The following is a 24,699-nucleotide window of genomic DNA, read 5'->3' as shown; positions in this document are numbered from 1 at the left end:
CGCGTTTCCTTCCTGAGCGGTATGACGGCTGCATGGTCCAATGGTGTTTATACTTGCATACTATTGTTTGTACAGATGAACGTGGTACCTTCAGGCATTTGGAAATTGCTCCTAAGGATGAGTGAGACTTGTGGAGGTCTACCATTTTTTTTCTGAGGTCTTGGCTGATTTCTTTTGATTTCCCCATGATTTCAAGCAAAGAGGCACTGAGTTTGAAGGTAGGCCTTGAAATACATCCACAGGTACACCTCCAATTGACTCAAATTATGTCAATTAGCATATCAGAAGCTCCTAAAGCCATGACATAATTTTCTGGAATTTTCCAAGCTGTTTAAAGGCACAGTCAATTTAGTGTATGTAAACTTCTGACCCATTGGAATTGTGTTACAGTGAAATATAAGTTAAATAATCTGTCTGTAAACAATTGTTGGAAAAATGATTTGTGTCATGCACAAAGTAGATGTCCTAACCGACTTGCCAAAACTCTAGTTTGTTAACAAGAAATTTGTGGAGTGGTTGGAAAACGATTATTATTGACTCCATCCTAAGTGTATGTAAACTTCCGACTTCAACTGTATGCTTATATAACCTATGCAGAAAAAAATATATATATTTTTTTACATAGAATTAGGCATAATGATAATGGCTCTAAATTGCAGGAAAAAAGCTATTTCAGGTGTTTGAAAAATGCACAATTCTCCAACTTCATAATTCATAAAAACTAGACAAAATAAAAGGTTTCTTGATTTAGCCTACTTGTCTCTAATTTACCAGTGTCAAAGATATGGATTTGTACGTACAGTTACAAAAGCGTAGCATATTATGTAACCAACATTCCCTCTGAACTGCGAGCGTGCACGGCTGCGCAGCTTCCATAGTCCTATGCAGAAGTTTGTGACTGCTCAGCTTTTCCAGGCATTAAGCAGCCAGGCATCCGACCCGAATTAGTCCAAGGAAGTTTTGAGGGAGGCAGCCTCACATGGGAGGAACAGGAGGTACATGAGGTACAAGGCTGTTTTGCGTGTGTGCATGTGTGAGAGGGTGCGGGCATGTCTGTTCATATCTACATACAGTACACCTCTTAAACACATGTGAATCCTTGTTTCAAACTAGGTTCATTAGCCTACATATATCACTACACTTATTATAAAATATCCACATTTGTATGATACTGTATGTGTATGGAATTGGTGGGGGCTCAACATTTTTGGGCAGTGTACAGTAGTGGATCCCCAGGCGCTAGCCTGCTAACAGGGTTGGCACTGCTCTCCCAGTCCCAGGTCTGCAGTGTTCCCCCAGGACCTGGTACGGCGGGTTGCACAGTGAACCCACGACCTCTCCGACACACTCTCTTCCCCTCTGCAACAACTAGTGATGAATTACAACCCATGGCCCTGTTCTTTTTCACACCTCACCAACCAAGGCTCCTAGCTCAGGCTGGAAAGAGAGGAGTGTGGGAAGAGGGGAGGAGGGAAGGAGAACAAGACTGGGCAAGGGAAGAGGTAAGACCACGAAACACCAGTACATGTACACAATAAATACTACGGCCTCCTCCAACAGTAATCCTCAATCAAATGAACTAAAACCATTCAATTGTCCTGCACGTGGAGACATTTGTAACAGCTATACAAGATTTAACATCCTTGACAGAAATGACATAAGGTATGGTTTAATTATGAGTAAAATACCATTTACATTTAAGTCATTTAGCAGACGCTCTTATCCAGAGCGACTTACAAATTGGAAAGTTCATACAAATTCATCCTGGTCCCCCCGTGGGGAATGAACCCACAACCCTGGCGTTGCAAGCGCCATGCTCTACCAACTGAGCCACATGGGACCACGTTGTCCAGTTGTCATATTATGCTTTGATAAGTGAGAATGCTTGTGGTCTCTCAGGTGAGCAGTCGTTCCACCAATTCAGTGGCTTTGGAGTGTAACAAGTATAACTTGGTCCCCCAAAAAACGTTTGATTTCACCTAATTGTAACATTCTGTTATAAAAAGCACATGTTCAACTTCAAAAAAACAGGTTTTCCCATGTCAAGATAAAAATGACTATGCCGATGTGTCAAATAAAGTAACAGGGACACACCGTAACAGGGTTGATGATTTCTTCTTAAATCAGCCATAAATCCCTTGTGACAGGGGGAATGGAAGCTTGTTGTGTGCAACAGGGATTGGCAATTAAATGCAAGCTTCACCCCCCAAAATAATGAAATTGTTAAAACCTTTCTATCCTGTCTATCTATAACTGACCCACTCACTTTTTCACCACAAAACACCAGAAAATGGCCCAAAAGAGAAGAACTAGCTCACCTGCTTTTACTCTATGATTTGACTATTAGATGTTCAATGTTATTTATTTAAAAAATAATTTTAAAGGAATAGTTTCACTGTTTTGAAATGAGAGTTCAGTTCACATAACAGGGTTTACTTTAACATGAGGGACAGGTGTAAATTAATTACTAATCACATGAAAAAAATGATGGTGAAGCTTGGAGAAAGTTTGGGATTAAGTGGGTTAAAATCTTAGAAGTGACACAGGGTTGACGGAGGGACATGTCAAAATGCTGAATTTTAGCATTGTTATTCATATAAAAATCTAAATCAGAAATATTTAATTCTCCACGTGGTCTATATTAAAGGGCACTTCAGTTTATATAACAGGCTTTTAATTTCATGGAATGACCCTTCAATGGTGAAGCCCCTATGAGGGAGGGTGACATTTAAACTTGCCCGGCGGAATGCTTCTAGTACCTAGCAGAGGTACCTTTCTCACACACACACACACACACACACACACACACACACACACACACACACACACACACACACACACACACACACACTGCTTCCAGGCGGCAAGGAAAAAGCAGGTGTGTATGTGTGTGTGCGTGCGTGATTGCGTGTGCGTGCGTGCGTGCATGCTTGCACATGCCACTAGTGTGTGATCAGAGGCTTCATGTGTGTGTTTGTTTTACAGGGGTGGAGGGGACATAGCAACGCACCCACATCAAATCAAATGTATTTATATAGCCCTTCTTACATCAGCTGATATCTCAAAGTGCTGTACAGAAACCCAGCCTAAAACCCCAAACAGCAAGCAATGCAGTTGTAGAAGCACGGTGGCTAGGAAAAACTCCATAGAAATGCCAAAACCTAGGAAGAAACCTAGAGAGGAACCAGGCTATGAGGGGTGGCCAGTCCTCTTCTGGCTGTGCCGGGTGGAGATTATAACAGAACATGGCCAAGATGTTTAAATGTTCATAAATGACAAATAATAATAATCACAGTAGTTGTCGAGGGTGCAACAAGTCAGCACCTCAGGAGTAAATGTCAGTTGGCTTTTCAATGAGATACTCTCATTAAGAGTATCTCTACCGCTCCTGCTGGCTCTAGAGAGTTGAAAACAGCAGGTCTGGGACAGGTAGCACGTGCGGTGAACAGGTCAGGTCACATGCTTTTGTTTCAGCCACATGTCAACTGGACTGTAAAACAAAGCCAAGGTAGGGAAATCACACCACAGACAAGCACGCACACACACAAACAAACACACACATTCTGCAGCGTGGGCAGCCATTTAAACAGTGCTTGGAAACAGTAACCTACAGCAACCCTAACAAAAGAAGGGGAAAGTATTGAACCAGCCAGAATGCCAGAAGAGAAAGTGAAGAGTATGAGTAAGGGGGGGGTTACTCACTCAATCACTCTCCCCCCACCCTCCTCTCCTCCACTTCCCCTTAAAGTGCACCCTCAAAGTGTTCTTCAAACGCAAACAGTGAGGGGACTTGCTGAAACACAGAGGGGGGTGAAATTGGACATAAAACAAGGGATGGATCACCCCCCCTCCTCTGATCCATCTTATTTGGAGCTTCTTTCTCCCCCAAACACGAACACAACACACATACACAAACACACGCACATAATTCCTCAAAGGCACAGACACATACTCTCTCAAACTGTGAGGTAAAGCTTTGCACAGGTTTTAACATTTAGCACGCACACTCACATACACACAGACACACGCGTACCCATGCGTCATGGTAAGTGCTCTCACAACACATAAGACAGTTACACACACACTGAGTTTCTCTCTCACACACTCTCTCTGGGTCTGTCTCTCTTACCGTGGTGGTGGTTGTGCTGCGGGTCGTGATTCTCCATGAAGGGGTCACGCTCCCGGTCGGTGGCCCCAAGCTCAGCCAGTCTGCTGCTGGTGGCCGTCAGCTCCGATCGCAGGTTGGTCACCTCCTGGCTGGCCGACTGGCTGGCCCCATTGATCCTCTGAGCCAGCTGCTTGTTCTCATCCATCATTTTCAGGATTTTGGCATGAGGAGGGAATCCAAACAGGAGGGTGTCATGCTGGTGTCATGTTGACCATGTCCAGGAACAAACTGAAACTGTCTCGTGTGTTAGTTTTTATTCCTGTTTTTATACTCCTTTCTTAAGAAAAAAACAGCAGGTAAAATCCTTCCGCAGCAGGTTGTCCTTTTCCTCAAAGTAGCATCTGGCTCAGGGGAAATGTGGTGTGTAACTGTTATCCAATGTGATGTGTATGTGTGAGTGTAACTGTGTGTGACTATGTGTGAGTGAGAGAGTTCTGGAACAGAATGAGAGCGAGAGAGGGGGCGGGGGTGTCTATGTTTGTGTGTGTCTGAGTAAGAGAGAGCAGGCTTCTCCCTCTGAAATGTCCTCCCTGCAGCTGACTGCCGAAAGGACACCTTTTTAAATGGACTGTACCAACTCCAGGGAAACCACGGGGAGAGAGAAGTAGGGCTCCTGTACAATAGAAGTAAAATGCAGCGGAGTTGCTCAACTCTTTTCAGTACTTTTCCATCGTGAGATTTAGCAAGGTTTTGTTTTTCTTTGACATTAAGGGAAACATCCAGAACAAATCTGTTGGTGAGAGAATCTGTGAATGGTGTGTCTTGCTCTCTCTCTCATAGTGGATGAAACTCTTGCACTGCGGAAAGGAAAAAATGTCTTGAAGAAGAAGAAAAGTACATGTGTTGGGGTACAACAAAGCACGTTGCATAGTCAGCGTTTCCCAAATGAAAATGTTGGCTTTCTCCTGACTTAGGCTGAGGCTCAGTCTGGTGTGGCTGGTTATTGTCCTGCAGTGTTAATGTGTCAGTGTCACGGTCTTCTGGATCTCATGTGTTATTGGCTGAGTGAGAAAGACTAGAAGCTTAAATGACCAATATAGTCAGTATAGTGAATGTGTTAAATCGAAATGTATCGTGTAGAGCTGACATCATTCCTTATGCTAATTAAATAATCATTTCTACAATAAAGTTACATAAGATATTGACCTGCATGGCAGAGAAGCATGAGAGAGGCATGTCTGTTCTACACGATACATTTCTATCTGAAAGTTCCATGACAATGTTGTACTGGACAAGCCCCTGCTCTCTCCCTTTCTCTCTCACTGTCACGGTATTTGTCGTCTGAAGAAGAGGAATCATCGGACCAAAGCGCAGCGTGGTAAGTGTTCATGCTTGTTTTATTCAAACTGAACACTATAACAAAAATAAACAAGAGAATAACCAAAACAGTGCTGTAAGGTGAAAACACTAAACAGAAATTAACTACCCACAAAAACCCTGTGGGGAAAAGCTACCTAAGTATGGTTCTCAATCAGAGACAACGATAGACAGCTGCCTCTATCTATCTAAGGGCACTGCGTTCATCCACCTCTGGCCTGCTCGCCTCCCTACCTCTGAGGAAGTACAGTTCCCGCTCAGCCCAGTCAAAACTGTTCGCTGCTCTGGCACCCCAATGGTGGAACAAACTCCCTCACGACGCCAGGTCAGCGGAGTCAATCACCACCTTCCGGAGACACCTGAAACCCCACCTCTTTAAGGAATACCTAGGATAGGATAAAGTAATCCTTCTAACCCCCCCCCCCCCTTAAAAGAGTTAGATGCACTATTGTAAAGTGGTTGTTCCACTGGATATCATAAGGTGAATGCACCAATTTGTAAGTCGCTCTGGATAAGAGCGTCTGCTAAATGACTTAAATGTAAATGTAAATGTAAATGCCTCTGATTGAGAACCACACCCAGCCAAACACAAAGAAATACAAAACATAGAAAATTAACATAGAATGCCCACCCAAATCACACCCTGACCAAACCAAAATAGAGACATAAAAAGCTCTCTACGGTCAGGGCGTGACACTCACTTTTATCCCTCTCTTCCCATCCCCCATCCCATTCTACCAATCCCCTCTTCTGTTCATCTAAGCGAGGGATAAAATACAGGAAACAGATGCAATGACTAACACCTGCTTTGGGATCTGAGGGTAATCCAGGATATTGAAAAGAACATAGAAGAATACTTTTTCCCTTCCTATGGAGCAGAGTTCATATCATACATTTGTTTGACATATCTGCAGAAAATGTTCCAGTAGGTTGCTGAGTTTAACAGATTGCTTCAAATCTTACATTAGAAGACACAATTTATGAGTTTGGAATTGATTTACCTTCAAATGTCAATGTTTCACATATATCTGAAGCATTTTGAAATACAAGCAGACAGATAGAAAGTGGTGTATTTTGAAAGATGTTTAATAACCCAGCTTGACTGGATTAAAGCTGTCAGGCTGGCTTTGCAATGAAAATCTCCAGCAGATACAGTGGCAAAGTGGTTTCCTGCATACAGTACACACACATTACATACACACACTTGTGTGCGTGCAGTATACACATTACACACACACATGGGCACACAAACACACACAAACACACCTTAACACCCCGTCATACACATGATTGTGTGTTTTTAAATGATTCAAGGTCATGGTCAGTTGAAGTGGTTTCCTTCTCTTTTCGTCAATGCTCCATTTCCTCTGTCTGAGTAGTACCAGGGCCACCTGACCCCACTACAGTGTATGTGTGTGAGAGAGAGGGGCACTAGAAAGGCACTAGAAGCATTCCCCCTGGCAAGTTTAAATGTCACCCTCACCATCCCCCACTGCAGAGTGTCACAGTACCACAGCAAGATTAATAATTAATAATAATCATTTTAGGTCTGATATCTAATATTTGCACTGGCACACTCCCCATCATGAATTTAAAAGCACCCAAGCTAGCACATTAGTTTCCCTGGATGTTCTGGGAACATTGATAGTTTTTTTTTTATGTCAAATGAGAGATGACTTACTTCCGTGTGTGTGTGTACTTAAGCTGTGTCTAGTGACACATTCCAGCAAACACGTTTCCAGAAATACTAATGATTACACCCTAGATCCGCTAGAGGTAGGCAAGAGTGTGCAAGGTGGTATTGAATGTGTCACAGGGTGTCATCCTGACTACTCCAATTTGTCTCTCAACATTTGCACCTACATTATAAACTTTGATTCATAGGCTAGGTTGTAGCGACCTTATGATATAGGGTATAGGGTATCATGTAGCAGTCTAAGCCTATCGATGTTACATTGAACTGGGTGAATGGAATATGAATGACAGTCATCCAATATACTGTAATAGAAATAAGCCTATGCTCATAAATGTATAATCCTCCCTAATCTTAAACACCACCGACCTCCACTGTAGAGTAGAGTATATTGTACTGTACTCTAATGTACTGAACTATACTCTACTTTACTGTACTGTACTCTGCTCTGCTGTGCTGTGATGTCCAAACTTGTAAAACAAGAGTTAAATGACATTCAATAATGATGTTTGTCTGTATAGTACAGATCAGGGACCCTTGATGTAATTCCGTTACTGTAATTCCATTACCGGATGTAAATCCACTTCACTTTACTGTAGTTCAATAACCAAAAGAGGTGCCATGTCATAGCTGACACCCAATTATTTCTGCAGACAGATTTTATTCTTATTTCGGAGCAGTTATTTGGCAGTTTTGGGAAAACGTGGTCGCATAACTCCTGAGGTACCCTTACCAAAGTTTGCATCTGCACAGTTCTTCCACTAAATTAGTCTTTGTAAACCTTCTATGGAAATTGTTCAAAGTAATCATTTTGCATGAAGGTGTATGGTTTGTTCAACTTCAAAATCAATGTTTTGTTTGGCATACATTTTAAAGTGTAATTCCGTTTCCTTGGAATTGACCAGTACAGACATCCCCCTCGGGTGATCTGAAGTGCTCTGATTGGGGACAGTGGACCGGAGATGGACACAGCGGCTGATCTAGGATCAGTGGCTTGGTGGCGTGTACTGGGGTTACATTAGCATGTGAATAGAGCAAGGGAGGACTAAGAGCAGTGGAGCGGAGGTTGGAGCAAAGGCTGCCTCTCTCCTGTCCTGCTAGTCTGACAGCCACACAGACAGGGTCTCAATGTGGGCAGTATGCCACAGATCTGTCTCACCAAAGATGCCCATTGTTCAGAGGAAGACCAACACCCTATAGCTTAGACACTGCCTCCATTTGGAAGACATATACAACCGTTTCTGTGTCCTACAGAACTGTTATGAGAGTTACGCATGAGTGCCAAGGTCCAGCCTCACGATTGTAATACATCAGATAGCCAAAACTACTGTGGAAATGTGCTTTTGATTAAAAAACATTTTAGGACAAGCCTCAAAAAGTATTGTTTTTGTAGTGGACTATTAGCTAAACACGCTGATATGCCCCCAAAACAACACATACAGTGGATTGCAGCAATCCCTCATCTACACACAACCTTTGAGGAGAGAAAAGTAGTAAGCCATCCTGCTGTAACGGTGAACTAGCGTTTCTACTCAATAATGGGTAGTCTGGGCCTTACAGTCAAGGTTGAGGATGTGCAAGGAATTCAATCTGAATGTAAAGATATGCACAAGCCACTGAAATCCCACACGTACAGTTCAGGGATATTCCACACCTCTGCAATGCAGCCTCTGGACTGCACCAAAATCACCTGCACTTTGATCTTATCTGGGAATTCCAGTTACTGCTTTTGAACGACTCGACCTGCCTCGTCTTGTGACATGAAATAGTTTGATTTTCAAGAGTAACTGGTGAACAATTGAAATGTTGTTTTTTTGTCCCTGGATGTTATCTTGCTCTGCTATCGTGATCATCTTATCTTTTTGATCATCTTTTTTTCTGCAAACTCACAGGGACGAATGAAGAGAGAGCGAGCACAAAAGAGAGAAACAAATACAATTTTATTTGTCACATGTTTTGTAAACGACAGGTGTAGACTAACAGTGAAATATTTACTTATGGGTCCTTTTTCCAAGATAGCAGAGAGACCTAAAGAACGTTTTTAAACGATCTTAGCTATTTTATGCATGTATTAATCACGTACAGTACTAGTCAAAAGTTTGGACACACCTATTCATTCAACCTACTCATTCAAGGGCCAGTCTGAGATATGGCTTTTTTGTACAAGATCTTCAGTTTCTTGGCAATTTCTCACATGGAATAGCCTTCATTTCACAGAACAAGAATAGACTGATGAGTTTCAGAAGAAAGGTCTTTGTTTCTGGCCATTTTGAGCCTGTAATCGACCCACAAATGCTGATCCTCTAGATACTCGACTAGTCTAAAGAAGGCCAGTTTTATTTCTTCTTTAAATCAGCAGAACAGTTTTTAGCTGTGCTAAAAAAAATTGCAAAAAGGTTTTCTAATGATCAATTAGCCTTTTAAAATTATAAACTTGGATTAGCTAATACAACGTGCCGTTGGAACACAGGAGTTATGGTTGCTGATAATGGGCCTCTGTACGCCTACGTAGATATTCCATTAACAAAATCTGTCTTTTCCAGCTACAATAGTCATTTACAACATTAACAATGTCTACACTGTATTTCTGATCAATTTGATGTTATTTTAATTGCTTTTCTTTCAAAAACAAGGACATTTCTAAGTGACCCCAAACTTTCGAACGGTAGCGTACATGTAAATATATGGATGAGCATTGACAGAGAGGCATAGGCAAGATGCAACAGATGTTATAAAATACGTATATACATATGAGATGAGTAACGCAAGATATGTAAACATTATTAAAGTGGCATTAAAGTGACTAGTGATCCATTTATTAAAGTGGCCAATGATTTCAAGTATGTAGGCAGCAGCCTCTCTGTGTTAGCCTTGATGCACCTGTACTGACCTCGCCTTCTGGATGGTAGCGGGGTGAACAGGCAGTAGCTTGGGTGGATGTTGTCCTTGATGATCTTTTTGGCCTTCCTGTGACATCGGGTGCTGTAGGTGTCCTGGAGGGCTGGCAGTTTGCCCCTGGTGATGCGTTGTGCGGACCGCACCACCATCTGGAGAGCCTCGCACTCTGAGTGCCCTCACCTCCTCCCTGTAGGCTGTCTCGTCATTGTTGGTAATCAAGCCTACTACTGTTGTGTCCTCTGCAAACTTGATTGAGTTGGAGGCGTGCATGGCCACGCAGTCATGGGTGAACACGGCGTACAGAGGAGGGGGCTGAGCAAGCGAAGTGGAGATGTTGTTTCCTACCTTCACCACCTGGGGGCGGCCCGTCAGGAAGTCCAGGACCCAACTGCACAGGGCTTGGAGGGTACTATGGTGTTGAATGCTGAGCTATAGTCAATGAACAGCATTCTTACATAGGTATTCCTTTTGTCCAGATGGGATAGGGCAGTGTGATGGCGATTGCATCGTCTGTGGACCTATTGGGGCGGTAAGCAAATTGAAGTGGGTATAGGGTGACAGGTAAGGTGGAGGTGATATGACCCTTGACTAGCCTCTCCAAGCACTTCATGATGACAGAAGTGAGTGCTACAGGACGATAGTCATTAAGTTCAGTTACCTTTGCCTTCTTGGGTACGGGAACAATGGTGGCCATCTTGAAGCATGTGCGGACAGCAGACTGGGATAGGGAGAGATTGCATATGTCCGTAAACACACCAGCCAGCTGGTCTGCGCATGCTCTGAGGACTCTAGGGATGCCATCTGGGCCAGCGGCCTTGCGAGGGTTAACACGTTTAAATGTCTTACTCATGTCGGCCACGGAGAAGGAGAGCCCACAGTCCTTGGTAGCGGGCTACGTCGGTGGCACTGTATTATCCCCAAAGTGGACAAAGAGGGTGTTTAGTTTGTCTGGAAGCAAGACGATGGTGTCCGTGACATGGCAGGTTTTCCTTTTGTAGTCTATGATTGTCTGTAGACCCTGCCACATACGTCTGAGCCGTCCATTTTGTCTCTATACTGACATTTCGCTTGTTTGATTGCCTTGCGGAGGGAATAACTACACTGTTTGTATATGGCCATATTCCCAGTCACATTTCCATGGTTAAATGCGGTGATTCGCTCTTTCAGTTTTGCGTGAATGCCGCCATCTATCCACGGTTTCTGGTTAGGGTAGGTTTTAATAGTCACAGTAGGTACAACATCTCCTATGGACTTCCTTATAAACTCTGTCACCGAATCAGCATATACAGTGGGGAGAACAAGTATTTGATACACTGCCGATTTTGCAGGTTTTCCTACTTACAAAGCATGTAGAGGTCTGTAATTTTTATCATAGGTACACTTCAACTGTGAGAGACGGAATCTAAAACAAAAATCCAGAAAATCACATTGTATGATTTTTAAATAATTAATTTGCATTTTATTGCATGACATAAGTATTTGATCACCTACCAACCAGTAAGAATTCCGGCTCTCACAGACCTGTTAGTTTTTCTTTAAGAAGCCCTCCTGTTCTCCACTCATTACCTGTATTAACTGCACCTGTTTGAACTCGTTACCTGTATAAAAGACACCTGTCCACACACTCAATCAAACAGATTCCAACCTCTCCACAATGGCCAAGACCAGAGAGCTGTGTAAGGACATCAGGGATAAAATTGTAGACCTGCACAAGGCTGGGATGGGCTACAGGACAATAGGCAAGCAGCTTGGTGAGAAGGAAACAACTGTTGGCGCAATTATTAGAAAATGGAAGAAGTTCAAGATGACGGTCAATCACCCTCGGTCTGGGGCTCCATGCAAGATTTCACCTCGTGGGGCATCAATGATCACGAGGAAGGTGAGGGATCAGCCCAGAACTACACGGCAGGACCTGGTCAATGACCTGAAGAGAGCTGGGACCACAGTCTCAAAGAAAACCATTAGTAACACACTACGCCGTCATGGATTAAAATCCTGCAGCGCACGCAAGGTCCCCCTGCTTAAGCCAGTGCATGTCCAGGCCTGTCTGAAGTTTGCCAATGACCATCTGGATGATCCAGAGGAGGAATGGGAGAAGGTCATGTGGTCTGATGAGACAAAAATAGAGCTTTTTGGTCTAACTCCACTCGCCGTGTTTGGAGGAAGAAGAAGTATGAGTACAACCCCAAGAACACCATCCCAACCGTGAAGCATGGAGGTGGAAACATCATTCTTTGGGGATGCTTTTCTGCAAAGGGGACAGGACGACTGCACCGTATTGAGGGGAGGATGGATGGGGCCATGTATCGCGAGATCTTGGCCAACAACCTCCTTCCCTCAGTAAGAGCATTGAAGATGGGTCGTGGCTGGGTCTTCCAGCATGACAACGACACGAAACACACAGCCATGGCAACTAAGGAGTGGCTCCGTAAGAAGCATCTCAAGGTCCTGGAGTGGCCTAGCCAGTCTCCAGACCTGAACCCAATAGAAAATCTTTGGAGGGAGCTGAAAGTCCGTATTGCCCAGCGACAGCCCCGAAACCTGAAGGATCTGGAGAAGATCTGTAGGGAGGAGTGGGCCAAAATCCCTGCTGCAGTGTGTGCAAACCTAGTCAAGAACTACAGGAAACGTATGATCTCTGTAATTGCAAACAAAGGTTTCTGTACTAAATATTAAGTTCTGCTTTTCTGATGTATCAAATACTTATGTCATGCAATAAAATGCAAATTAATTACTTAAAAATCATACAATGTGATTTTCTGGATTTTTGTTTTAGATTCCGTCTCTCATAGTTGAAGTGTACCTATGATAAAAATTACAGACCTCTACATGCTTTGTAAGTAGGAAAACCTGCAAAATCGGCAGTGTATCAAATACTTGTTCTCCCCACTGTACGTCAATATTATTCTCTGAGGCTACCCGGAACATGTCCCAGTCCGCGTGATCAAAATAATCTTGAAGCGTTAAACAGTCCTTAGCACGGGTACATCCAGTTTGAGTTTCTGCCTATGGAAAGGGAGGAGCAAAATGGAAAATGAAGGAGTGCCGCACACTCTAAGAGCTCAGATGCAAAAATGTAATGTCCAACATTTCAACAGGCAAACTGTCTTCATCAGGGTATAATCACAAACACTGCAGGGTGACTCGTTTATATAGTGTCAAAAGACACACACACACAGGTGTCTGTAATCATGGCCAAGTATGGCCTAATATCATTGGTTAATTCTCAAATATTAAAATGACATACAAAGAACAACATGACAAAACAAATGGATAGCATATGATCATAGATTCAATTTAGACTACATAAGCCTACAAACAATTACAATGGCAAAGTCACAATAATCACAAGAATGGCTTCAGATCAAATCTACGTTGACACCGAAGGGAGCAAGGGTCTTTAAGGGGGTACAAAAATGATCAGATTAATACTGCCATTGAGAAAATTCTAAACAAAATGAAACATGAAAATGGGAAATGGGGTGCAACTCAATATTAGGAAGGTGTTCCTAATGTTTTGTACACTCAGTGTATGATCATAACCCAAGAATAAAGAATTGTTTTGCTTTAGCAACCTTGCCAGCAGGCATGCCAGCTAAGATACAGTAGATAGACAAGCTACTCTGACTTGATTGATAGCCTGAAATGTTATGGTAGCTAATTATGAGATTGGTAAACAGCGGAAGTCAAGCACAAGCATTTCGCTACACTCGCATTAACATCTGCTAACCATGTGTATGTGACTAATAAAATTTGATTTGATTTGATTTGATTTGATTTGATTTATATAAATATAAACGCAAAATGTAAAGTACATAAGCACTAAAAGCTTATTTCTCTCAAATGTTTTGCATTAGTGAGCATTTCTCCTTTGCCAAGATAATCCATCCACCCGACAGGTGTGGCATATCAAGAAGTTGACTAAACAACATGATCATTACACAAGGCCTCTATAAAATGTGTAGTTTTTCCACACAACACAATGTACAGATGTAAAAAATGTTTGAGGCAGTGTGCAATTGGCATTCTGACTGTCCACCAGAGCTGTTGCCAGAGAATCAAATGTTAATTTCTCTACCATAAACCGCTTCTAACATCATTTTACAGAATTTCGCAGCGCGTCTAACCGGCCTCACAACCGCAGACCACGTGTAACCACGCCAGCCCAGGTCCTCCACATCCGTCCTCTTCACCTGTGGGATCGTCTGAGACCATCCACCTGGAAGGCTGAAGAATCTGTGGGTTTGCACAACCAAAGAATTTCTGCACAAACATTCAGGTTCTTGATTTGACTGCAGTTCAGCATCGTAACCAACTTCAGTGGGCAAACGCTCACCTTCGATGGCCACTGGCACGCTGGAGAAGTGAGCTCTTCAAGGATGAATCCCGGTTTCAACTGTATCGGGCAGAATACAGACAGTATGTATGGCGCAGTGTGTGGACAAGCAGTTTGCTGATGTCAATGTTGTGAACAGAGTGCCCCATGGTGGTGCTGGCGTTATGGTATGGGAGGCATCAGCTAGGGACAATGAACACAATTGCATTTTATCAATGGCAATTTGAATGCACAGAGATACCGTGACAAGATCCTGAGGCCCATTTTCATCCCATTCATCCGCCGCCATCACGTCATGTTTCAGCATGATAATGCACAGCCCCATGTCGCAAGGATCTGTACACAATTCCTGGAAGCTAGAAATGGAGAAAAACAACATTCCACAGGCCACAATAAACAGCCTGATTATTTAAAAGAGAAATGTTGCGCTGCATGTATCACAACTCAGAATATGATCCAGATGCAGACACAAGAGGCGGAGAGTACAGTTCTCAATAATTTATTATAACACAGGGCAAAGGGCAGGTCAAGGACAGGCAGATGTTCATAATCAGGTCAGAGTCAGGCATGTACAGGACGGCAGGCAGGCTCATCTCAAATTTGATCTCATCAGACCGAAGGACAGATTTACACCGGTCTAATGTCCATTGCTTGTGTTTCTTGGCCCAACCAAGTCTCTTGTTCTTATTGGTGTCCTTTAGTAGTGATTCTTTGCAGCAATTTGACCATGAAGGCCTGATTCACGCAGTCTTTTCTGAACAGTTAATATTGCGATGTGTCTGTACCTTGAACTCTGTGAAGCATTTATTTGGGCTGCAATCTGAGGTGCAGTTAACTTTAATGAACTTATCCTCTGCAGTAGAGGTAACTATGGGTATTCATTTCCTGTGGCAGTCCTCATGAGAGCCAGTTTCATCATATAGCTTGATGGTTTTTGCGACAGCACTTAAAGATACCTTCAAAGTTCTTGAAATTTTCCAGATTGACTGACCTTCATGTCTTAAAGTAATAATGAACTGTCGTTTCTCTTTGCTTTATTAGAGCTTTACTTGTCATAAATTGGACATGGTCTTTTACCAAATAGGGCTATCTTCTGTATACCAGCCCTACCTTGTCGCAACACAACTGATTGGCTCAAACATATTATTAAGAAGGAGAGAAATTCCACAAATTAACTTTTAACAAGACACACCTATTAATTTAAATGCATTCCAGGTGACTTCCTCATGAAGCTGGTTGAGAGAATGCAAGAGTGTGCAAAGCTGTCATCAAGGCAAACGGTGGCTACTTTTAAGAATCTCAATTATAGAATATATTTTGATTGTTTTGAACACATTTTTCCTTACTACATGATTCCAATATGTCAGGACCCGGTGCGAGAAACAGTCACTAAATCGGCAGAACCCAGAAGATGAGGCAGACACAGCAGTACTAGAGATGGTGGTTTAATAAAAAATAGATATCTTCCAAAATACAAAGAAAATCCACAAAGTGGTAAAAACAGCAAGGGAAAAACAAACCTCAAAAGACTAATACAAAATACAAAAGAACAAAACCAGAGAACCTCTGGAAAATCCAACAAGAGAAAAATATATGTTCACAACAAGGCTTGGGCTGGGGCTGGGTGCTAACATACAAACACTGAGCAAGGAACTGAGGAACACACAGGGATTAAATACTAACAAGGGAACGACATACAGGTGCAAACAATAATTAGAGCAAGGGCAAAAACAAAAGGTACAAAAAAGGTGCAATGGGGACATCTAGTGACAAAAAACCAGAACATTCCTGGCCAAAACCTGACACAATATGCGTTATTTCATAGTATTTATGTATTCACTATTTTTCTGCAGTGTAGAAAATAGTAAAAATTAAGAAAAACCCTTGATTGAGTAGGTTTGTCCAAACATTTGACTCTGTATATCAAGCTAACGTGTAATGTGATGCAGAATGTACATAGCTCACGTTAGCTAGCTACCTTGCTAACAGCAGCTAACTGTAGTCCATTTGTATTCAGGGCAGGCACTTGTATACTAGCTTGCTAGCTAATCATAGGATGCAGCCAGCTTGCTTTCAATAATGTTTCAACTCGAACTGGCTAGCGAATATTTGCTAGCTAGCCAACTCATTTCAACTATGACAATGGTGTGATAACTAACCCGGATTTGCCAGTTAAGTAGTTAGCATTCGGGGGCTTCGTCTTCTAACCCCAAACAACATGCTTGTTCTCATAAAAGTGTATTGTCTATTTTCTAGGGCAAAAAATAAATGAAAGATGGTACTTGTCCACTGCAATTATAGCAAAATGTATCAGCAAGTGTTCATCTACATACACAGCTGGTTGCATAGTAATTCATGTTTTAATGTCCAGTTGTCTGTGGTTTATAAGAATATTTCATCAAAGTCCCACCAAACATACACAGAGCATGATCGCCACGTTTTCTCAATATAAGATATTCATGTTCTAGACACGTTTCAGGAGAACGTTGAAAGAACATTTGTGTGTCCAGTTTTCTGAGAATTAGAAGAATACTCCATCAACGTTCCACCAAACATACAAAGGACATTTTTGCAATGTACTCAGAATATAAGGTATTAATGTTCTTGACACATTTCATGGGAGCATTGTCTCATAAATTGTCTCATTACAGATCACGCCCTGTTACTGTTCCCAAGCCAAGCAAGGCCTTGATTGGTGGCGAACCACTGATCCATTCATAGATCTTTGTCAGTTGGCAAGGTTAGGGATGCTCACACACATTGCTTTTAACATAGTGTTTTCAACTTACATATTTTGACACACATGATTACATTACATGTTTACACTTTTTTATGATTGCCTCACTAGCGACTCCTTCATTTCATTATCTACTATTCATGTCAAAAGCTGCTGGGGAGAGAAAGTTTAACCCAAATGGATGGATTCCTGCAAGGAGAGGAGCGGAAAGGAGAGGAGTAAATATGGAGACTGAGATGTAGTAAGGAGAACGTCAAATGAATGGTAGTCTGAGCTATAGTCAATAAATGTTGTGTGTGTCGAGAACTCATTTCAGCATTGCATACATGAAGGTTCAACATATTACGGTATCATTACACAATAGGAGGTGGAAACATTGATAGATAAAATCAATAATGTGGAATCGCCTAAATAGTACAAGGAGCCTTCTATCTAGTAGAGATCTATTATCTCACAGAAGAACATGGTGACCCAGAGATTAAGTAGTGCACTTGAAAGCAGCAGTATGTAATAGGCATAGAGTGTGACAATATCAGTATCCATTCATTAACACTGAGATACTTATACATATTCACATCAATTAAAACTATTCTCTATGGCAAACCTCACTTTTCATTGTTCAACGGAATCCCCTGACAAACATATTACAGTAGGCTATGTACTGTAATATGGCAGATAGCCTGACTTTTTTTGAGAAACGCTCCAGAGCATGCCAACCTGGGTGAGGAAATTGAACATAAAACTGTGATCTTATTTTAACTTGGCAGCAGCCAGTCCTCGGGCTGTGATTGTGAAATTATGGAGTCCTTTCATAAAAATGATTGCTAAATCCCAATAAACCAAAATTTAGAGTCGGAAAGAAAGCCTGTGATTGGTTCAACAACTATCTCTCAGATATAACTTAGGTGGACAGACACAAAACAAATTTCCTGGACATCAGGGGTTCTGCAAGGCTCCATTTTAGGACCTGTTTTGTTTAACATTTACATTATATTTAGGCAAATCTATGAAAAACTGTAAACTGATGTTCATATAATCATCTTAATTGATTTAATAATACAAAAATATGAAATTAGGGTAGCTTCACACACTTTATTTGAATGTAAATTCATGATTCCCTGAATTACAGGAATTAACCTAATGTTCAATAACAACTTGTGTTGTCTTCTCTCGTCACATTGCTGCTAAACAGTAGAGGACAGAATAGGTGCTCTAAGCTAAATCTCTCTGTCCTCTCTAGGTGTGGCCTGGCTGCCTCCAGCTTATGCCAAGAGCACTCGATAGATTGTCGCACACAGGGTCCTTTGCCAACCTCGTTCTCAGTGTGAACCTGTCATGCTTACTAAGTAGACACAGTCTTATCTTCAGCAGCAGGACAAGTGAAGAGACCTCTGTCCTCCTCCTCCAATCTTTAGCCTGCACTTTCCAAACTGACTGGTGTAGACGTACAGTCATTTACATTTTATGAGCTCCAAGGTTTGGCAGAGCCAGTTAAGAGGACTGACATTTTTTCTTGAGCAACTTGTGGAAATGCCCGTTTTTGTTGCTTTATGAATCAATGGGTACGTATGTAAAAATGACATTATGATATACCATATGCTTATTCAAAGAGCTTGAAAGAAAAATTATATGCACAATTACACTGAGTATGCTGCCAATCAATGCATTATCACAGTAAATATAGTACTAAGCAAATAAAATTTATGTAACACTTGATCTGTCCGTTTTTTAACTATGCCGTAAATCATAAATCATTCATTATCCATAGAACCTAATACAGAATAAACACCTGGATTTCTTATTGGCTAATCTAAGCTATCTTTGTGAAAGTCTAATTAAATCTGTCACTGGCTACTGATACATTCTACTGCAGTGGTAGCCGGTGGCCTTAAGGCAATGATTCATTCCTTCTGGCCCCACTCCTAGAACCAACTTTCCTCACCTCTAGATTGCTGTAGAGACAACAAGGAACCAATGTAATTGCATTTTCCACCTCGGCTATAGAGCTGCGACTCAAACTGGCACTTGTTTTTTATATGTCCCTTTATAATTTCCATTTATGTACATAGGATTCAGTGTATAGCATTTTAGCATATTAAAACAAAGGAAGTGATCATATTTGTCCAGCCTACGCTGCTATGCTTGCAGATGTGCATGCTGCGACCCCAATAAAGTATTTCATAACTCCAAATAACAAAAACCTAGCTAGGTTGTCGTAATATTGAAACTTGAAAGATAGTTTAAATTGTTTTGCAGTGCATGGATCACCGGTGCTGTTGAATGCTGCATTGCTGTATGGCACACTCAAAATGTCTTGTAGTTGAGTAGCCAGCCTAGGCTACTGCTCAGATGTTGCTGTAATAGGCCTACATGTATCTCCTTTGCATGGTGTTTTGTTGCAGGTTCTGTTTTTCGGTTATTCATTGTAAAGCTCTAAAAACCAAAGCCATTTTAGTAGCCTAGCTAGGACCCTGTCATTTCCCTCCATTGCTCGCTGGAAACGGCACATACAAAAGCAGCGCAATTGACATTGAATTCACTGATGCCAGCGCATCAGGCTGTAATTTCATGAAGTAAATGACTCAACTGTTGACTCATTTTACTCGCTTGTGTGTTCTATTGTCCTTTAGTAGTAATTTATACCCGCGTGTGAATCCTTTATCTTATAACTTTTTGACAACCAAGATGACATATTCTGTAGGCTACAGCAATGACCCGTTGGAAACTAAACTTGGCATGGACATTTAGCCTAAGTACAACACATTTAACTTTCAGTCTGGTAGAATAATAGTGATGATATGGTACAGTGCACTGGCTGGCTCGTGTTTGGGTCTGGGAGGAGGGGTGTGTGTGTGGCAATGCACTGCCTTTTGGCATGCAGCACGTTCGCAGTGCTTGCTGTGACTTGTAGTGCAGATATTTGCAGGCATTATGGAAGTGGGCCAAAATTAAGTGACAACCCAAATCATTGCGCGTGCCAAAAATCAATGTGTCACGAGACGGATTCGGGCCAGGGGCCTTGTGTTTAACACGTGGTTTACATATTAGCATAGACGCTAACCTTATACTGCATATAGTGCCTTCGGAAAGTATTCAGACTTTTTCCACATTTTGTTATGTGACAGCCTTATTCTAAAATATAATAAATAAAACAAATCCTCATCAATCTACACACAATACCCCATAATCACAATGTGAAAACACGTTTTTAGATTTTTTTTCAAATTTCATTTATTTTTTTATTTTTTTATTTACATAAGTATTCAGACCCTTTGCTTTGAGACTTGAAATTGAGCTCAGGTGCATCCTGTTTCCATTGATCTTCCTTGAGATGTTTGTACAACTTGATTGGAGTCCACCTGTGACATGATTTGGAAAGGCACAATCAATCAAACAGGCAAAACGTCAGTACAGAGACAAAATGGAGTCACAATTCAACGGCTGACACATGACATACACTACCGGTCAAAAGTTTTAGAACACCTACTGATTCAAGGGTTTTTCTTTATTTTAACTTTTTTCTACATTGTAGAAGAAGACATGAAGACATGTGAAGACAGCGGTAAAGACATCAAAACTATGAAATAACACATATGGAATCATGTAGTAACCAAAAAGTGTGTCACAAAAAAATATACACTGCTCAAAAAAATAAAGGGAACACTTAAACAACACAATGTAACTCCAAGTCAATCACACTTCTGTGAAATCAAACTGTCCACTTAGGAAGCAACACTGATTGACAATAAATTTCACATGCTGTTGTGCAAATGGAATAGACAAAAGGTGGAAATTATAGGCAATTAGCAAGACATCCCCAATAAAGGAGTGGTTCTGCAGGTGGTGACCACAGACCACTTCTCAGTTCCTATGCTTCCTGGCTGATGTTTTGGTCACTTTTCAATGCTGGCAGTGCTTTCACTCTAGTGGTAGCATGAGACGGAGTCTACAACCCACGCAAGTGGCTCAGGTAGTGCAGCTCATCCAGGATGGCACATCAATGCGAGCTGTGGCAAGAAGGTTTGCTGTGTCTGTCAGCGTAGTGTCCAGAGCATGGAGGCGCTACCAGGAGACAGGCCAGTACATCAGGAGACGTGGAGGAGGCCGTAGGAGGGCAACAACCCAGCAGCAGGACCGCTACCTCCGCCTTTGTGCAAGGAGGAGCACTGCCAGAGCCCTGCAAAATGACCTTCAGCAGGCCACAAATGTGCATTTTTTTTGGCAAACTCCCGCCTGGAGTTTGCCAAAAGGCACCTAAAGACTCTCAGATCATGAGAAACAAGATTCTACGGTCTGATGAAACCAAGATTGAACACTTTGGCCTGAATGCCAAGCATCACATCTTGAGAAAACCTGGTACCATTCTTACGGTGAAGCATGGTGGTGGCAGCACCATGCTGTGGGGATGTTTTTCAGCTGTAGGGACTAGGAAACTAGTCAGGATCGAGGCAAAGATGATCGGAGAAAATGACAGAGAGATCCTTGATGAAAACCTGCTCCAGAGCACTCAGGACCTCAGACTGGGGCAAAGGTTCACCTTTCAACAGGACAACGACCCTAAGCACACAGCCAAGACAAAGCATTTCATGTCTCTGAATGTCTTTGAGTGGCCCAGCCTGAGGACGCACCCTTGTGGAGCACTCCGTGTTGAGGATCAGTGTTCGATGAGGTAATGTTGCCTACCTCCACCACCTGGGGGCAGCCCGTCACGGAGACCAGGACCCAGTTGCACAGGGAGGTGTTCAGACCCAGGGCTGTGAGCTGTATTCGGTGAGCAGTATCCTCACATATGCATTCCTTTTGTCCAGGTGGGGCAGTGTGCAGTGCAATGGCGATTGCGTCTTCCGTTGATCTGTCAGGGCGGTAGGCGAATTGGAGAGGGGCGAGTGTATCGGGGAGGGAGGAGGTGATATCGTCTTTGACTAGCCTCTCGAAGCACTTCATGATGACGGAGGTGAGTGCTACTTTCTTGGGCACAGGGATGACAGTGGACATCTTGAAGCAGGTGGGAATAGAGGCCTGAGATACGGAGAGATTGAAAATGTCAGAGAACACGGCTAGAGTTTGGAAAAATGAGCCAGAAATTGTAGTTTTTCTAGGTGGCTCCCATTTTGGCTGTAGTGTTTCCAAGCGCGTGGAAGAGACCGCGTTCTTTGGTATTTTTCTCCGGTAAAGACAATAACGATTCTTAAATGTTATTGTTTATTTACATATTAGGGTACCTAAGGTTTGATTATGAACGTTGTTTGACTTGTTTGGAAAAGTTTATTAGTAACATTTGGGATTCATTTTGTATGCATTTTGATGGAGGGAAACTAGGTGGATTATTGACTGAAGCGCACCAGCTTAACTGAGTTATGGATTTAAAGAAGGACATTATCGAACAAAAGGACCATTTGTGATGTAACTTGGATCTTTTGGAGTGCCAACAGAAGAAGATCTTCAAAGGAAAGGAATTTTTTATATCTCTATTTCTGACTTTCGTGTCGCACATGCCTGGTTGAAATATGTTTTTCATGTGTTTGTATGCGGGGGGCTGTCCTCAGATAATCGCATGGTGTGCTTTCGCCGTAATCTGACACAGCGGCTGGATTAACAAGACGTTAAGCTTTATTTTGATGTATTACACTTGTGATTTTATGAAAGTTAAATATTTATAATACTGTAGTTTGAATTTCACACTCTGCAATTTCACTGGATGTTGGGCAAGTGGGACGGTAGCGTCCCACCTGAAGTTAAAGTTGAATCTGTTTAACCTGAAGTTAAAAAGAAGTTAAAGTTCCAGGGTTCAGGGTCCAATAAGGATCTTTGAGAGCCTTTTTAGTGTTGGCTTGGGGCGGGATGAACACAGCCATGGCGATAAACTCTCTTGGATGGTTTTATAACCAAGTATTCCAAGTCGGTGGAGCAGAAACTCGCAAGTTCCTGTACGTTTCCCTCTTCACACCATGTGTTGTCAGTCATAAAGCAGAGCCCACCACCCTTGCTCCAGCCAGAGAGAGTCCACTTCCTATCCGTTCGAAAAACTGTTAAACCCTGCTGGTTGTATATAATCCATCTGAATGTCAGAAGAAAGCCAAGTCTCAGAAAAACAGAGTTTGTTGCAGGATCTGATGTCCTTCTGGAAGGAGTTCCTCGTTCTGAGTTCGTTACAGTGCCTTACAAAAGTATTCACCCCCCTTGGCGTTTTTCCTATTTTGTTGCATTACAACCTGTAATTTAAATAGATTTTTATTTGGATTTCATGTAATGGACATACACAAAATAGTCAAAATTGGTGAAGTGAAATGAAAAAAATTACTTGTTTAAAAAATTATAAAAATGTAAAACGGAAAACTGGTGCATATGTATTCACCCCCTTTGTTATGAAGCCCCTAAATAAAATCTGGTGCAACCAATTACCTTCAGAAATCACATAATTAGTTAAATAAAGTCCACCTGTGTGCAATCTAAGTGTCACATGATCTGTCAGATGATCTCAGTATACACACACCTGTTCTGAAAGGCCCCAGAGTCTGCAACACCATAAAGCAAGCGGCACCATGAAGACCAAGGAGCTCTCCAAACAGGTCAGGGATGAAGTTGTAGAGAAGTACAGATCAGGGTTGGGTTATACAAAAATATCCAAAACTTTGAACATCCCACGGAGCACCATTAAATCCATTATTAAAAATGTTTAAGAATATGGCACCACAACAAACCTGCCAAGAGAGGGCAGCCCACCAAAACTCATGGACCAGGCAAGGAAGGCAATTATCAGAGAGGCAACAAAGAGACCAAAGATAACCCTGAAGGAGCTGCAAAGCTCCAAAGCGAAGATTGGAGTATCTGTCCATAGGACCACTTTAAGCCGTACGCTCCACAGAGCTAGGGTTTTCGGAAGAGTGGCCAGAAAAAAAATAAGCAAACACGTTTGGTGTTCGCCAAAAGGCATGCGGGAGACTCCCCAAACATATGGAAGAAGGTACTCGGGTCAGATGAGACTAAAATTGAGCTTTTTGGCCATCAAGGAAAACGCCATGTCTGGCGCAAAACCAACACCTTTCATCACCCTGAGAAGACCATCCCCACAGTGAAGCATGGTGGTGGCAGCATCATGCTGTGGGGATGTTTTTCAATCGGCAAAGACTGGGAAACTGGTCAGAATTGAAGGAAGGATGGATGGCACTAAATACACGGAAATTCTTGAGGGAAACCTGTTTCATTCTTCCAGAGATTTGAGACTGGTATGGAGGTTCACCTTCCAGCAGGAGAATGACCCTAAGCTAACTGCTAAAGCAACACTTGAGTGGTTTAAGGTCAAACATTTAAATGTCTTGGAATGGCCTAGTCAAAGTCCAGACCTCAATCCAATTGAGAATCTGTGGTATGACTTAAAGATTGCTGTACACCAGCAGGAGCTGGATCAGTTTTGTCTCGAAGAATGGGCAAAAATCCCAGTATAGATACATACCCCAAGAAACTTGCAGCTGTAATTGCTGCAAAAGGTGGCTCTACAAAGTATTGACTTTGGGGGGGGGTGAATATTTTGCATCTTCAAAGTGGTAGGC

At 42.2% G+C, this 24,699-nt stretch overlaps 1 protein-coding gene across 3 annotated transcripts in view; it reads right to left on the bottom strand.

The window, feature by feature from the left end:
• Positions 1-4,683, bottom strand: part of LOC139542148 (kazrin-like) — a 226,436-nt gene extending 221,753 nt beyond the window's left edge. For 2 of the 3 annotated variants that reach the window (XM_071347236.1, XM_071347237.1), the window contains exon 1: positions 4,130-4,683. In XM_071347236.1, the coding sequence (XP_071203337.1) occupies positions 4,130-4,316 (187 nt within the window). In that variant the 5' untranslated portion in view covers positions 4,317-4,683. The remainder of the gene's footprint in view (positions 1-4,129) is intronic. The other variant, XM_071347238.1, reaches the window with a different exon arrangement.
• Between the last annotated feature and the right edge of the window lie 20,016 nt (positions 4,684-24,699).

The sequence above is a fragment of the Salvelinus alpinus genome, chromosome 17 (genome assembly GCF_045679555.1).
Source record: "Salvelinus alpinus chromosome 17, SLU_Salpinus.1, whole genome shotgun sequence".
In the NCBI taxonomy this organism is placed as follows: Eukaryota; Metazoa; Chordata; class Actinopteri; order Salmoniformes; family Salmonidae; genus Salvelinus; species Salvelinus alpinus.
Note: the sequence above shows the minus strand (reverse complement) of the source record. Positions and strands in the feature narration are given on the sequence as shown.